Source organism: Gossypium arboreum, chromosome 13, assembly GCF_025698485.1.
Source record: "Gossypium arboreum isolate Shixiya-1 chromosome 13, ASM2569848v2, whole genome shotgun sequence".
Classification (NCBI taxonomy): Eukaryota; Viridiplantae; Streptophyta; class Magnoliopsida; order Malvales; family Malvaceae; genus Gossypium; species Gossypium arboreum.
The window spans coordinates 128,636,719-128,653,758 of NC_069082.1; the positions used below are offsets into that span (position 1 = coordinate 128,636,719).

General features: G+C 32.2%; 3 protein-coding genes across 5 annotated transcripts; all 3 read right to left on the minus strand.

Annotated features, from left to right (window-relative positions):
• Positions 1-352: 352 nt before the first annotated feature.
• On the minus strand, positions 353-9,058 carry LOC128286575 (uncharacterized). 2 transcript variants are annotated; one of them, XR_008277188.1, is made up of 3 exons: positions 3,765-3,803; positions 1,811-1,847; positions 353-812 (listed from the first exon to the last, which is right to left on the minus strand). XR_008277188.1 is itself a non-coding variant. In XM_053023911.1 (2 exons), exons 1-2 carry the CDS (start codon positions 8,958-8,960, stop codon positions 7,505-7,507), a joined length of 468 nt encoding a protein of 155 aa, XP_052879871.1. In that variant the 5' UTR covers positions 8,961-9,058; the 3' UTR covers positions 7,274-7,504. The 2 variants fall into 2 exon arrangements, 1 of the variants encoding a protein (XP_052879871.1); XM_053023911.1 differs by lacking the exons at positions 353-812; positions 1,811-1,847; positions 3,765-3,803 and adding exons at positions 7,274-7,747; positions 8,736-9,058.
• Positions 9,059-10,710: 1,652 nt separating this feature from the next.
• On the minus strand, positions 10,711-13,041 carry LOC108450239 (60S ribosomal protein L10a-like). The gene is made up of 6 exons (XM_017747773.2): positions 12,947-13,041; positions 12,800-12,850; positions 12,024-12,243; positions 11,714-11,879; positions 11,022-11,227; positions 10,711-10,925 (listed from the first exon to the last, which is right to left on the minus strand). The coding sequence occupies exons 2-6, from the start codon at positions 12,802-12,804 to the stop codon at positions 10,872-10,874; spliced, it is 651 nt and encodes a 216-aa protein (XP_017603262.1). The 5' UTR covers positions 12,805-12,850; positions 12,947-13,041; the 3' UTR covers positions 10,711-10,871.
• Positions 13,042-13,396: 355 nt separating this feature from the next.
• Positions 13,397-16,396, minus strand: LOC108451879 (ABSCISIC ACID-INSENSITIVE 5-like protein 1). Of its 2 annotated transcripts, none has more exons than XM_053024640.1 (4): positions 15,851-16,396; positions 14,301-15,281; positions 14,166-14,195; positions 13,397-13,699 (listed from the first exon to the last, which is right to left on the minus strand). In XM_053024640.1, the coding sequence occupies exons 2-4, from the start codon at positions 15,273-15,275 to the stop codon at positions 13,610-13,612; spliced, it is 1,095 nt and encodes a 364-aa protein (XP_052880600.1). In that variant the 5' UTR covers positions 15,276-15,281; positions 15,851-16,396; the 3' UTR covers positions 13,397-13,609. The 2 variants fall into 2 exon arrangements, with proteins under 2 accessions (XP_052880600.1, XP_017605068.1); XM_017749579.2 differs by having other exon boundaries at positions 14,301-15,301; positions 15,851-16,394.
• Positions 16,397-17,040: the final 644 nt, after the last annotated feature.

The following is a 17,040-nucleotide window of genomic DNA, read 5'->3' on the forward strand; positions in this document are numbered from 1 at the left end:
GAAATTAAAAAGATTAAATTACTCTTTTTAGAAGAATTAAATTGCTCAATGTCTAAATTGAGAGAGACTAAAAGATCGATTTACACAATTTTTATTCAAAATCCTAGTCTGTTTATTTATGTACTATTTTCTAATTATATATCCGAATCAATTAAATTCTGTCTAATATCCAAAACTGTTAAATATCCATATTTATTATATAAAAATAAAAAGTGAAAATCCGAGTATATCCATTATACGAATTTGCATCCGGAATATCAATCTCTAAATCCACTAATAAAAATACGTTTCATATCACTTTACTCTAAATCTTTTAATCATTGTTCATTCAACCGGATTGCACATGAAAAAGTTCACGAATCAAGAAGATTAATCCGAAACTGTAGTGGAAATTTCGGCTTGTCACAAGACTCAAAACAATGCATCATGGCAATGCCTTAGGCATAAGTATGCATTGTCCAAGTGACAATGCTAATTGTAATAAACTAGTGCACAAACCGGTTAACCAAACTAAGCAATTATCGAAAGCGCATAAATCGTTTTAATATGAAAATAAACTAAACAATTACATGTGAATAAAAGAATTCGTAATGTCGACGTGTTAACACCATCCACAGAAGCAATAGTCCATTAGCGTTACGACCAGCTCCATATAAATGAGATCTTTGGCAGGTGCTAATTCGCCGAAAACCATCTTACAATGGTTCGAATTCTTACTTTCTTCTCAACCAAACAACCTTTACTTCAATCTTTATGATCCTAGATAAGTCATCTAGTATTCAAGAAATTCTGCACTAGTGCACCTGCAGGATCTAGTGCAAACAAATGGGAAAAATAGTCCCAAATTTAAGCAGATCAGCTCAAACTCATAACATTTTACAGTGAATCCAACAAGGTCAGTCAAGCTAACTTATTTTTCTATGAAGCTCCACTTAGTTTAATAAAGTATATGGACAATATATAAGAGGTACTAATTGGTTCATGAAAATGGTAAGCATTCTCTTTCACAGCTCCGAGCCCTTTCTTTGTTTTTCTTGTTTAAGAGGAAAAATAAACAAAGAAAGCGAAAGAGCAGAAAATCTAACCTAATCATGTCACTAATATAGAACTTGAATACATATTCTTTGTGTTTATTCAATCTCTAAGTATATTATGGTCGATCTCTGCCTTAACTCTCTACCGGTTTCCTAGCACTGGCTGTCTTTCCACACTCTTCATGAGTTTATTCATAGAATTCCATAGACAACAATTCTCAGTCAACTAGAGTGTCAAATGATGGTGTATATAAATAATTCTTTGAAACTATAAAACAATGGAAACTAAACTTATGCCATTTCTATTTGATTTCTTGAAAGAAATAAACTATTACTAATAGGAATAGTTATTGTCAAATTCGGGGTAAAATGTCTTTGTCCTTGGATGTTAGTACCAGGATTTAAACCTTACAGATAAATTTTCAGTGTCCATTTCAAACCGAAGTGCAGCATAAATTAAGTTTTTGAGACTCAGATAGGGAACTGAATAATGTTCCCACCTGCTCAGACCAGATAAATTGAAATTAGCACACAGGATTGTTCAAACCAGACTAGAGTTGGTCTATGCTAGTTAATATCTAATTTATGACTTACCATTTTATGTTTATACCATCATAAGTATGGTATGCAATACACATATGGTTTTGGTGTTATATGACTATATGGAATGTAATATGAATCATTATAGACATACCATACATGGCATAAAAGAAATAGACATACACCACAAGTTGCCTTAAAAGACAGACCATGCATACTGCACATGCTTTTCTTACCTTTTGGGTCACAAAATGCAGTGTTTTTGGCATATTCCTGTCAGAATTTAAATATTAGGATACAGTGAATGCACTATCTGTCAGAAAAGGCAGTTAATTTGGAGCAAATATGTTTTCCATATATGAATTTTTATGCAAAGATGCAGGTATTAACTATCCAAATATTATGATGCCAATTGAATGGAAATTAGATACAAGGAGAGCAACACAATCTCTTATTTATAAGGTTGTTTGAGATCAACTATTTCTTCGCTACATCCATCTTGAGGAAATACTATCTGTATGGCAGGAAGAAATTGGCCATTGTGATGCCATCTGATAAGAACTTAGATACAAGGAGAGCAGCGCAATCTCTTATTTATAGGGCTTTTTGAGACCAACTATTTCATGATTGCATTGATTTTCAGCTAGAAATGAACTGTTAATTCAACAAATATAAATCTTCCGTAAATGGATTCTTATGTGATATTTGAATATTTAATACTTGCATCTTTACTTATGAATCCATGTATGGAAAATTTATTTATGCTAAATTAACAGTTCATTTCTGACTGAAAATTGATACAATCATGAAATAGTTGGTTTCAAAAGGCCTTATTTATAAGTAAGACATTGGCATCACAATAGCCGGTTTCTTCCTGTCATACAGATTATTTCCTCAAGATAGTAGAAATGATTCAGGGTACAATTTTTGGAGTCCAAGATACTGCATCACTTCTTGAAATGACATCAATATCAGATCAATGATTTACCAGATAAACCTACCACTCCAAGCATTTCTAATGGAGAACAATGAGTGTAGTTAGTGAAGGCATGTTAGCTTCATCACGAAAACAAGACCATTGCTACTGTTCCCAATAAACCCAGAATTACATGGTGAAGGCTACCATGTAAAGGTCAAAGAGGAAGACGTGGAAGAGGCTAGCTATAGCATATTTTTCTTCATCTTCTGCAGCTTTGGCCCTCTGCAGTCGAGATTGAAACGTCAATGAAGGTGACAATACGTTCACAGCTTCACCAAGTTGTTTCATGAAAGAATGATGGATCAGATACCATAAAACAGCTCCTCCAAGAGTTTAGCTTTTGTCTTTAACAATCTCTCAGCCATTCCCTAGTAGCCTTATATGTCATTGATGAACTAAGCTGCATTATCGTCGACGAAGGGACTTTACAAATATTTGAATCATTGAAGAAAATATGTAACCAAATAAATTCAACAAATATCCAAGCATTGAGTATTCTGCTTTGCAAAATCGTGGAACCACAAATGTGAGAACATTTATAAAATAGAATCAAATCCTTTTTCTACTTGAATGACAGTCTAATAATATGGTAAGCAAAAAAAAAAAAAAAAAGAAGGCAAGAAAAGGGGCATGAAATTTGTTAAAAAATCCAGCCCAAGATGATAATTTGAGTTGTCTGATAAAGTTACAAACAACTTTGTAGAAGCCATTGCACTCAATACAAACAATTCCAGACCATTTATGTTGTTTTCAGCAAAACCATATTATAGTGGACAAATCAGTTCTTTATGCAAAAACATTATGTACAAAAAGGAATTGACAACAAGTCTTCTTTGGGTTTCCTTGAACTCAAATTGCTTTCCCACTTTACATTCAATGTCTTATTATCAAGTCAAGTAAAGGGATAATAATTGAATCTAATTCTCTCTTATCAAGGTCAATGGAGCTATTATCTCTTCCAAAAAGAATCACAAAGGTATGCATAATAGCACATAAAAAATTTTAAACCAGAAAAAGGTAAACCAAAATAAAGATACAACAGCATTAATCAACTCAAAAGAATTCAATATATTATGCCATAAACCAAGACCAACTCAGTAGATGATGATAACTTGTATGTTAAGATACTTTTCCTCCAGCTTTTTAGTTAAGTTATTTGGTTATATAAACATAAAAATTTCACACAATTTCAAATAGGCTAAGAAGATTACTTGATTTAGGAAGATCATATGATCAACACTGGCTGTCCATGGTTAGCCAACTGATGTCAATGTAGATACTTCATAATGACACAACTGTCTAGCAAGGCTTCACTGGAAACTTCCCTATGAATAAAGAATGGCCAACATCAAACAGGTTTTTTTTTTTTTTTTTTTTTGTAGAATTAAACCTAACATTCTTTTAAAAGAGTTTTAACAATCTTTTCAGATTATGGGATTATCTTCAAGTTTTTTCTTGTCAAGTTTTCTTTCTTAGAGGGGAAATTAGAGCCGTTTGAAGGGGGTTCTGAATTCATTTGGTTTCCAAGGCTCCTTAGGACTTATACAGGCCACTTTCAATCTATCTTGTTTCGTTTCTTTGTTATTCTGTTTTGATCTTATTTAATTATTTTTAATATTTAATTTGGATTCCTTATTCTTTTTCTATCTTTTATTACTTGTTTTAATTGCTGCCCTTTTTAATTCTTAAATCTGACTTGGATTTTTTTAGTATTTCAAGTTGTTTCAAACTCCAAGTTCTCCTTCATTCGTCTAGGGCCTTAGGCCAAATCCGTGACTTGGAAAAACTTACAATCCTGTTCCGTGCACGTCCATATCAACATATGTAGGCTCAATTATGATAAATTGGACCTCTTTAGACATAGTATTAGAGCATGAAAATTGTGCAACAAATTTCTACAGTATTGCTTTCAAATAAAGTAAGGTTAAAATGCCTTGGACTCCAATAACTCCATAGTCCAACATTTGATTCAAAAATATAGTCTATTTAAAGCTATTGCAGGAAGGAAAGCATGGCATAGCAATTTCTATTTGAAGTAACTAATTTAAATAGAAATGCAAAAAACATGAGCAAATAGTCGGTCAAAGCTTACAACGCACAGATAACTTTGTCATGACATTTAATGCATCATGATCGTGCCTATGCAGTATGCACAAGTAATATGCAAGGCCCAAGTAACACTTTGATCTATAAATATAATAATAAAAGTGTAATTAGTGAGAGTAATAACTTATGGTGCAAAAAAGAGCGATTACCTAAATTATTCTACCACTTACCTAGACCATATAAATCACTTCAATATGTAAACTAAACAATTACACGTGGATAGAAGACTTCGTAGTGTCGACGTGTTAACACAATCCACAAATGCAGCTTTCCATAAATGTTATGACCGACTATAAATAAGAATTTTGGCAGGTGTTATTTGTCGGCCGGAGTTCTTACTTCTCAAGAAATTTTGCACTTGTGCACCTACGGGTTCTAGCGCAGGCAAATAAGAAAATACCACAAAGATTGGGCTGCATAATCCCGAATTTAAGCAGATCAGCTCTGCTCATAAAGTTACTGAATCCAGCGAGGTCAGTAAAGCTAACTTATTTTTTTATCAAGCTCCACCTAGTTTACTAAAGCATATCAACAATATATAAGAGGTACTAAATTGGATCTTCCTTTCATGAAAATGGCCCTTCAAAAGCATTCTCGTACGTAGCTCCGAGTCTCTTTTTGTTTTTCTTGTTTTAAAATAAAAATAACACAAAAACATAGAAAGCGAAACAACATAAGAAAAAATGTATTCATGCCTATGCTTAACTTGACTGGTTAGTGGTAACAACACATAAAAATCTGGTCATGTCATTTATAAAGAATTAGAATACATATTCTTCGTGTTTTTTCTATCTCTAAGTACATTCTGGTTGAATCTCTGCCTTTAACTCTCTAATAGTTCCTAGTATCGGTTCTCTTTGCACACACTGCTTGAATTGATTCATAGAATTCCCCAGAAAACAATTCTTAGTCAACCAGATTGTCAAATGATGATAGTGTTATTACCAATTAGATTATGCATTTAACTAATTCTTTGATACCTCAAAATGATGGAAACTTGACTTATGCCATTTCTAATAGATTTCTTGAAAGTAATAAACTATTATTGTCCTTCACTTGCTTCAATTTGGTGTAAAATATGAATGGAAAAAGTTCTTGTTGAATTGGGATATTGTCTTTGATGTTAGCATTAGGATTTCAAACTTTACACATAAGTTTTTAGGGTGTCCATTTAACTCCAAAACCAAAGAGAAGTAATTGGTAAAAAGACCTCTTTGATCCCTCTCAATTTCGTTATTGAGTAATTTGGTCCCTCTAAAAAATCAGAGCAATTTAATCTCTGTCAATTTAAAAAATGAGCAATTAAGGACAATTAATCACAATGTTAATGCTTTTCGTCAATTGTATATATTTTTATTGACATAATAGCAAATTTAACCCTCAAAGTTTATGCATTCTGTTAATTTGATCTTAATAAATAAATTTAACCCACAACATTTATAGATTCTAACATTTATGCATAATAACAAACACTGGGGGCTAAATTTGTTATTATACCTATAAAAGTTATGTATTTTTGGCAAAAAAACATTAACATCATCATTAATTGTCCTTAGTTGCTCACTTTCGAAATTGATAGGGATTAAATTGCTCTAATTTTATTGAGAGGGACCATAAAGGTGTTTTTACCATAATAATTTGTTTCCCCTCCCTATGGGTCCTGTTCTCTAGACTGGTAGTAAAACAAACAGAAATATATTTATATTATGTAGGAAAACTAATTATGCAGGGATTAAAAAATGCTGACGTGCTCGGATAGGGAACCGAACAATGCCACCATCTACTTAGACCAGATAAATTGAAATTAGCACACAGGATAGTTCCAAGCAGACTAGAGTTCGTCTATGCCAGCTAATATCTAATTTATGACTTGCAATTTTATGTTTAAAGGTGTTATATGCTTATATGGCATGCATACGAATCATTATAGACATACCATAATAGGCATAAAAGAAAATAGGCATACAGAACAAGTTGCCTTAAAAGACAGACCAAGCATTTTATCCATGCTTTTCTATCTTTTGGGTACAAATGCAGTGCTTTAGGTATTAATACATCTTCTATGTATGGAAACTTTGCTGTATTCCTAAATGTCTTTTAGATGATTTGTTTTTTATGCTATGCTTATATGATTTTTATGTAAAGATACTACTATTAAATATTCAAATATAGAAAGTATATTTATGTATAACCTAATATTTGAATATTTAATTCATGCATCTTCACATAAAAATCCATATATGAAAGTCAATTGACTAGAAATGTGATACAAGGAGAGTAGCACGATCTTGTATTTGTAAAGCTGTTTGAGACCAATTATTTGCTACAAATAGATCTACCACGCGTGGAAATATTCAAACATCAAGATATACATGAATATACCTTCTATATTTGAATAAGCTTTCTATATTTAATAAACTTTCCATATTTGTATAAATGTAATACAAATTTGGAATGTATTTTCAAATATAGAAAATATAATCAAATATGGAAGGTATATATTATACATTTAATACAAATTTGAAGGTATTTTCAAATATAAAGATATAATCAAATATGGAAGGTATACCTTCCATATTAGAAATCTTCCATATTTGATAATACCTCCTATATTTGAAAATACCTTCCAAATTTGTATTAAATATTAAGAATAGTTGGTCTCAAACAGCGCTATAAATAAGAGATTATGCAACTCTCCTTGTACCAGAGTTCCAATAAATTGCCATCACAATGGCTAATATCTTCCTGTCAAACAGATACAATTTCCTCAAGTTAGCAGAAATGGTTTGTGCACGATTTATGGAGTCCAAACTACCTTGCTTCTAGCAAGGACATAAATATCGAATTAGTGATTTACCAGATAAACCTTCCACTCCAAGCTCTTCTCATGGAGAGCAATGAGTGTAGTTGGTGAAAGCAACGTGGTCTTCATCATGAAAATTAGACCATTGTTAGCATTTCCAATGGTCTCAGGATTGCCTGAGAGGGACAAGAAAGTGCAGGCCAAAGAGGAAGATGTAAAAGAGGTTGGAGGTTTCATATGCAATTGTAGCATTTTATTCTCCTTCATCATCCTCCCACACAGACACTGGCAAAGATGGAAACGTCAGTGAAGGTGAAAACACTTCATCATCAGCAATCGGCTTCATGAATGAATGATGGGTCAATTTCAGAATTGCTAGTAAAATAGCTCTTCTAAGAGTTTACCCCTTTGCCTTTACCATTCTCTAAGTCATTCCCTAGTAGCCTCATATGTCATAGATGAACTAAGAATAAGATATTGTGTATTCAATTAGCCAAATTTAATTGAACTATTAACAAGCATTTATCTTCATACATTTATCTATATATCTAAGCCATTCCCTAGTAGTCTCGTATGTCATTGATGAACTAAGATAAGATACCATGTATTCCATCAGCCTACTATTAACAATCATTTATCTCTATATCCTAAGCCATTCCCTAGTAGTCACATGTCACTGATGAACTAAGAATAAGATACCATGTATTCCATCAGTGTGCTTGAACTCACGTTTAATAGTACTATTAACAAGCATTTATCTGTATATCCTAGTGGACTTTACATGTACTTGAGTAAGAAAAGAAAAAGAAATGTAAAACAAAGATATCAAATATACAAGCATTCAGTGTTCTGCTTCACCAAATCACAAATATACAACTGTGAGACCATCTATCAAAATAAGAATCAAATTATTTTTTCACTAGTATGGTAAGCATAAAAAAAAAAGAGCACAAATTTGTTTCTCTGGGGTTCCTTAAATCGTTTTATCATTTTACACAACAAAGTCTAATTATCCAGTAATGTAAAGAGTTCTAATCAAGTGAAGCTAATTTCCCTCATCGATGGACCTATTGTCTCTTCCAAAGAAACCCACGAAGGTCCTTAAACTAATACCACATCACAAATTTTGAACTACAAAAAGTTAACTGAATCAGAAGGATTTCAATATATTCTCCCGTAAACCAAGACCAACTCAATCGATCACCATAGCTATTCGATTTTCAAAACATCAAAATTTTGACATAATTTCTAACCGGGTAAGAAAATTACTTACTTCACCAATACCAGAAGAACAACATTGGCAGTCCATTGCTTCAGCAATGTAGATAGGTAATGGCTTAAGCAGAAACCTCCCAGTGAAGAAACAATGGCGTTCATTTTCGTTGAATTGAAACCCCCAACATTCAAACAAATTAAGTGGACTTCTATCATTTTCTCTCTTTTGTAAAACCCATTCCTGTGCTTTGAAATCAGTAGCTATCTTCAACGACATTCTCATTCATTACCAGCTTTGGGCTGCTGTCAAGCCCGGTTCACTTTTTTTGTTGTTGTTGTTGTTCTTTGCCGCCATCCCGGTGCGGTCAAGGATAATAGCGGTAGGAAATTTGTAAATTTTTATAAAATTTGATTAAAAGATTGGAAAAAATTATTTCTTTAGTCCCTCCCAATTTTGATATTGACCAAATTATTCCTTCTTAAAAAAACTTAAAAGCAATCTAATTACAGTCAATTTCAAAAGTGAGACAATTAATCATAACATTGATATTTCTTTTTCAATTTTAAATAATTTTAATTGGTATAATAATAAATTTAACTATTAGATTTTGCAATTATGACTATTTATATATATTTGAAACTAAAAGGTTTTTTTTTAATTCTATAAATTTTTAAATATCTTTTCCAAATCAAGACCAAACTGATAAAAATATGTACACATTGAAGACTTAATTTGTTATTATATAAATCAATTTTATGTACAAATGACTTAAAAAGATTATTTTTATGATTAATTGTCCTTAATTCCTTACTTTTGAATTTAAAGAGGATTTTTAAAAGAATCAGTTTGCTCAACTCCAAAATTTGAGAGGAATTGAAGTGTTTTTACACAAATTTTATTTAAAATCCTAATCCGCTTTTAATTTCTATTAAATCTAAGTGTTACTATCCGATTTTAAATCCAATTTAATTAAATTTTGTCTAATGACCAAATCCGCTATTTGAATATCAATATCTAAATTGCTACAAATAGTAATAAAAATATAAAAGATTAAAATATATTCTAAATCACTCTACCCTTCGTCTTTTAAAATTTAGTTTCCTACTTTTATTTTAAGGAAGTTAGTCACTTTATTTTCTCAAATTTAAAAATACAAGTCAAACTCATATGTTAAATTCATACTTATTACTACATCATTAGTTTTGTTTCATTTTGTGGCTATCAATTGAATTTTTTTTTAAATGACACTCCAACTAATTTAACGAGAGAATTTTAATTGTACTAATAATTAAATATCGAATTAAAAAATATAATATTTTTCAAAGTTTTAAAAATAATATAAACATAATTATTTAAAAATATTAACAGATTTAAACAAAATGTTACGCCCATATTTTAAAGCAGTCCAGATTTGAGCAAGATAAATTTATTAATATTATGTTGAATTATTTATACAACTATAATTTAACATAATATCAATCAAGTACTCCAGATTATTCATGAAGACTCGGAAGGGTATACAATTGGCTAGAATGGAGCCGGTGTAAGTATTGAATTTTTCTTCTTATACCAAAAAATGTATAGTAATATTCATTGCATTTTTGTATATTTGTAATTTATCCTTAATATTTTTATTTTTAAGAATTTAAAATTTTTGTCTTCAAATTTTGTATATTTATTAATATTATTAAAATTATATTTAATTTGTCGTGTCCAAGGGTTCAATAATCTGCTCAGTCTGACTTGAGCTAAGTTTGGTAAAAATAAAAAATAAAATTATGCCTTAACTCAGTCCAAACCGACCCAAACTCAGTTTAAATAATAAAAAAAAATTTAAAATTTAATTAATATAAAATATAAACAAAAAATTATTTTTAATATTTTTAAGCAAGATAACAATATTAACTACTAAATTCCATTCTTTAATCCGAAATTTTAAAGCCCCAAATTGGAAGAGTCATACATGCCCGTAATGATTCTTAACCATTTTGTCAAAGCGGGTTTCTTTTCATCATTCTAGTTGAGGCCATAATTTAAAAGGAAAAAAAATGGAAATTTGACATTCATCGAAAGTTCAGTTGAAATGCAAAACAAAAACTTTTCAATGTCTCAAAAACTCATGATTTCCAACATCAAGTAACATAATTTTTGAAACATTCTCAATTAAAAAAATGATTTCACTCCATGCATAATTCAAAAGATCCTGTTTGAAGGTCCCATGGTACTCTTCAAGTAAAGGCACCTCACCTGCAAATCAACACATTTAATCCCAGTGAAAATGATCCCAAAAATCCCTCATATAACATACCATCAATGAAATCGAAAAAAGTAGAGGTAACTCACATTTTGCCAGTTTTTCTTCAACAATGAAACAAGGAAATTGACGCTCATTTGCACGTTTTGGAAGATCTGCTTCTCCTCCATTGCTACATTCCCAACGGCGACTCCCATGCAAAGAACTTTCTTCAATTGGAACTTCACCATTGCCTTTGTCTCATTCACTTTGGACTCCAAAGATTCCTGGTGAGTAACAAGGGTTGGGAATTTCCCTGCATTCGTGCAAAAATATTAGCTGCATAATCTAAAATCACAACTGAGGTAGACCAGTCTATTATGAACTGAACTTAAAAAACCAATCTCATAAACCCAAAGCAAACTCAATCCAGTTTGACCATGAAAAGTTAACCCAAACTCATTGATCCTCAATGCAGACTGACACAAACCAAAAATGCCTAGACACAAAAAGACCTGAACCTAAAATGACCCAAACAAGTAACTCGAAATGATTCAAATCTGAAAATGACCAAAACTTGAAATGATCCATAACCATCATGGCCAGACCTAAAAAATCAAGCCTCAAACCCGAATTTGAAAAGATTTAACATAGAATGGCTCAAATCCAAAATTCAAACCAACCTAAAACCATCCCAACTGACAGGTCTATATATAAGTAGTACCCTTGCAAATGCCTAATAATGTAAAACATAAAATTGTTGAAAATTGGTGCAATACTGATACTCGTATATAAAACTTGCCTGCTTTGTTGAGACCAGGACCCAAGAGACGGGGGATCTGTTTGATGACAGATTCAGAGGCCAAAAATGCATGATATTTCTTAGCAAGCTTCTTGACCAACTTCTTGTTCTTGTTTAGCTTCTTCAATGCTTCTACATCCATATAATCCAAACCAATCTTCTCAGCCTGCAATACAAATCAAAAAAATTCAACAAAACACTCAAGCATTACAAGAACATGCTTCCTATGTTTCTGGGATTCTTTTTTTTTTTCAAGCACCCATGTCTGGCACTCATACCGACACATGGATAGGAAGGCTGCAAAAATTACCTCTTCAACATGTTGAGCATCTCCAAGCATGCAAATCTTCATCTTGGGACGAGGAATGTGTGGTAGCTTCACGGAACCACTGAAACGCTTGTCTTTTTGGGGATCATAGTTTTTCAGCCCAATCTGGAGTTCAATGGTCTCGGTGAACTTGCGATTTTTCTCCTTGGAATTAGCCACAATGGTTGAAATAGCTTCTCTAAGGGCATCACTCTGAAGCTTACTGCAAACAAAAAACCAAAATCCTTTTAAGAAAACTATAAATGAGTAGATATGAAACAATCACATGATTCATACACTACCATAATGAAATATCAATCCATAATCATCACAACACAAGCACCAAAAGCCAAATCATAGTTGGACTCAGGGAATCAAAGGGGTAAGACCATATCAACCCAGATACAGAACAAACAATTACCTGACACAAATGAAAATCCAAATTCACAACTTAAAGATTTACACTCTTTAAGTTCAAATTTTACAAACATATATGAAATCTAGTTTCACAAACCAGACCAATCAATGAACCCAAAAAAACCAAGTTTAAAAAAAGAATTAATTACATATAACCAAAAAAATAATCATTGCTTGCCTCCTAGGTGAGAGCACCCAACAGTTTATCCTACAAAAACAACAAATGACCCAAAGGAACCAATCTCTTCTAGCTCAAGTGAAGCAAATCAATAGCATTAAAAACCTCATAAATAAATAGAACCCAATATATTAAGCTGGATAATCACATTGAAAAAAAAACAAAAACAGAGAATTAAAATTACCTCATCTTCGAATCTCTGTTCTTAAAACGAACGAAACTACCAAGAATTTACCTGTAAAACAAAATTTTCAAGTCAATGATTGAATGTTAGATCTCAGAAGAAAACAAGAGTTTTAAGTAACGGAGAGTTTAGCGGCAAAGGAGAAACCTGAAGAGAGAAACCCTAATGCAGTTGAGGAGGAAAATTTTGACAACAAATGGTATGGAACTAATAAAAGACCCTGGCCAGCTTTTCATTGGGCCAAGAATAGGTCTAGACCAAAATTGGTTTATGGTTTAGGCTAACCTAGCCCATATTATTACTAAACTGGTTAAACCCATATCAGCCCAATACTTCATTCATACTTCATTCATACAGTTACAGAGATCAGTGTTGCTCAAACTGAACTAGACGAGAATTGGTTGATATAACGATTTAAACAAAGGGATAAAATCAATTTCTAAGAGAACTACTCGAAACCTGTAAAAAAAAACTGAAAATTGAGATAAAAATTTTATTGGTTTAACTAATTAAATTAATTTTTTAATTATTAATAGATATTTTGATTAAACTAAAAATTTGTGCTCACCACCGGTAAAAAAAATGGCATCGATCTGATTTGGTAAAATACAAGAATTAAAAATTATTTTTATTATTGGAGAAGTTTAACATTATTATAAGTGATTATTACACACTCTATAACTTGCTCACATACACCCTTCAGCATACTAAAATTATAATTGATTTGGACATATTATTATTTAGATGTATACATATACATATGCATATGTATATAACATTAATTTATGATTTTCTATTAATATTCTTAGTTCACCATCCCAAGCTCACTGTCCTCCTTAATGTCATCATCTTATCAACCTTCTTTTTTGCACATGTCAATTCCTTCTTCCTCTTCAAAACCTGTTTAAAGGGTTCATCATCAAAAGAAAATTAATGCCATGATGATCTAGCATATGTAACATATCATTTAGACTTAAATTTCAATGTTTATGAAAATGTTTTGAACTCAAATATTTGATACGTATATTCTAATAAAAAATATTTAATTGAAATAAAAATCGATATACCAATTTGAATTAAACCCATACTCAGTAACTAAATTGAAAAAAAAAACCTTAAAAATTAAATTAAATAAAATATTGAGACCAAACTCAAAATATTAACCCTTAACCCATTTGTAAATATAAAAATACAACATAGGCAGTTAAATAATTAATGACTGTTCATCGATAAAACCACTCCCAAAAGAGTAAGTAATAGACATTTGTTTAAACAGCTCCCTTTTAAAATTGTGTGAAAGGTGAAAATTTACCCAAATCAAAATAACACAATATTTTGAAAACAAATTGACCATATATATATTTACCTCTTCCTTTCGCCTTTTATCGTTTTCCTCCTGCTCAAAATTAAAATCGACAGAAGAAATGTTGTTATTTATTGACCATGGTTACTTTTATGTAAAAATTCAATTTTCACTTTTACAAGGAAAATATTTGTTTACCACAAGTTGCTTCAGCTTTGCATTCTCCTGTTTGAGCTGATTCAACTCTAATTCAAGCTCCACTGTGTATGCCTGTCTCCTTGCTCGAGATCTTGCGGCAGACTCTCGGTTCTTAATCATGCGGCGCTGCCTCCTTTCCACCACCACCTCCGGTGGACCGTCTACGATCCTCTTCTTGTTCTGAGGAGCCACAGCTGGCTGTAACAAACTGTTAGTCCGGTTTCCATTTTCGGTACCATTAGAAGATTCCCCCATAACAGTTTGTGCAAAAATCGAGTACCCTGCGGCATAGCCGTTGCTAACAATTTGATGTCCGGGGAATCCAAGACCTATCATATGTCCCATTCCGAAGTTTGCATCCATGCTTGCATTGTTATTTCGAATAGGTGCATCCATTATATAGTTTGCATCCAAGCTCGCGCCGTTGATCCTAATAGGGGATGCCTTGTTTTGTTGCGAAGATCCCGATGGTTCTTGAACGACTCCCGCTTTGATGAGAAAATCCTCCAAAGTAATCTCGCCTAGTGTTTGTTGACGTTGAGGAGGTTCATGATCCGCCACATCGTTAGCTTCTCGTGGTTGCGGTAACTCTTTTTGTATCTCGAACCACACCTCATCAACCGTTTTCTTGCAAAGTGGGGTAGGAACGGAGAACGAGCCTTGTCTTGCTAAACTCGGTTGGCATCCCATCCCTTTGTCACCATCAATAGGTTCGGGTTGCGACAGAACTTGCTGGTTTTCCTCGACGTTCCACAAATTCGCAAGGAATTCATCCATGTTCATGGACCCAAAAGTCTTCCCACTCTTGAGTTGAATTTCGTCGAGGGTAAGTGAGAAGATGGAATTCTGTTTGTTCGGGGAAGAATTCGACCGATCCGGCGTTGATTCTTCATGTGGCGATTCCGGTGCTTGCGTCAGTGATCCTGTTTTCTTGATTCCCCCATAGGCAACACTTTCCGATTCGGAAAGCGCCATTATACGCTACGAGATTATTACAATACCTGTAATTATCAGTTTTTAAATTCTCTTGCAGACTAATGAAAATTCTCACTGTTAGTGTTAATTTAAAAATTATTTTTATTCGTAGTTCTGTGTAATGTAACATTTTGCCTATTTCTTGTGATTAAATAACAAGAAATTAAACAAATTGTTCTTGATTTTTTTTTCAAAATATGACAATTTTAATCTTGTACTTGAAAACAAAGTGAAGAATGTCAATTTTTTTAAGCATGCATTTCGATTTAAGTATACATATAAAAGAAAAGATCAAATAGGAGCAGCTAGCAAATCACAGTTTAAGCTTCGTAGATCAAAAGGAATTCAATTAAATAGGATTTATGGTGAAAGCAAAAGAAGAAGAATAGGAGCAGCTAGCAAATCACAGTTTAAGCTTCGTAACAATGGAAAAGAAGAGCAAAACATCAACATGCAACTGTGTAGATCAAAAAACCGAACAAAGAAGATGAAGAAGAAGAAATTAACCATAAAAAAACTCGAAAAAAAACGAAATAATAGGCAAAGCAAATGAGATCCGCGAGAAGAAAAATTACCTTAAAAAAAATGCGATGAGAGGCGAGAAGAAGTAAATTTCACTTCATTTTATTCACTTTGATGAGTAATTTCGACTATATGTATATATATAAAGAAAGGATTGTTTAGTTGGCATTGAATTTGAAGAAGAAGATGATGATGAAGATGAAGCAGTGAAGTGTAACTGCCATGGCCAAGCTTAAAAAACAATGCAAATAGGGGTGCGGGTGTGGTCCCCACTCTGTGGAATAGCTTTTGACACGTTTCTGCCACGTGTCTATTGGTTTTCTGAAAGAAAAAAATAGCTTTTTTTTTTGTGGAAAATGGAAGTCGAGTTTTTTCAGGTACACCTTTTGACTTCGATGTCAAAATACTGCCAAAATTCTCGACGCTCTGAATGACACGCGCAACCACTTTTGCGTGTCAAGGGATTCCGTTAAGTCGATTTTGGTTCTGTTCTACGCTCGTTGTTTGTATAGGTTTTTTATAGGGGCTCGGGTTTTTGAGTCGCCAACAGCTTTAGAGCCGCAGTTTTTCTCTCCCTTAACGTGTTTTTCTCAAGATTTTACTGTATTGGAGTGTGCTTGTTATTCGGGTGACCCTTTAATGGGAACGATGAAGGGAGGGAATTAAGTGGTATATTTTACTATATTAAAAATAAAATTTTATTATTTTAATAATTATATTTTAATGATTAAATTATTTTTTTATTTTTAGAGTGATTTAAGTATAATTTTATCATATATTAATTTAAAATTTTTAAAATTATAAAAAGACTAAAACTAAAAATTTTCATTTTAGTGTCCTAAGTTTCCGAATAGAATTAGTTGAAAGCGAAAATAGAGAGTCCCAGAAAGAGAAAGAAAGGGTTGCTAGCCCCTTACTCCATCCTGAATAGAAATATGATTGACTCGTTACAATAACTTATGTATAGAAATGAAAAAAAGTTGAATTTGATAGATTTCAACTCGATTCATTAAGGTTAATATTTTTCTTTGAAAATCAAGTTTGAGTCGAATTAGGTTTAGTGAAATTAGAAAAACAATCTAATCGAGTCAGGGTTAGGTTAGAAGTAAATTCACTCATTTTTCCCATCAAGGACGAAGCTAAAAAATTTTGTAGGGATTGAAATCAAATTGCATATTTTTACAACATTAAAAATACAATGCCACCATTTTAATTACCATATCTTTATAATTTTTAAAGGACT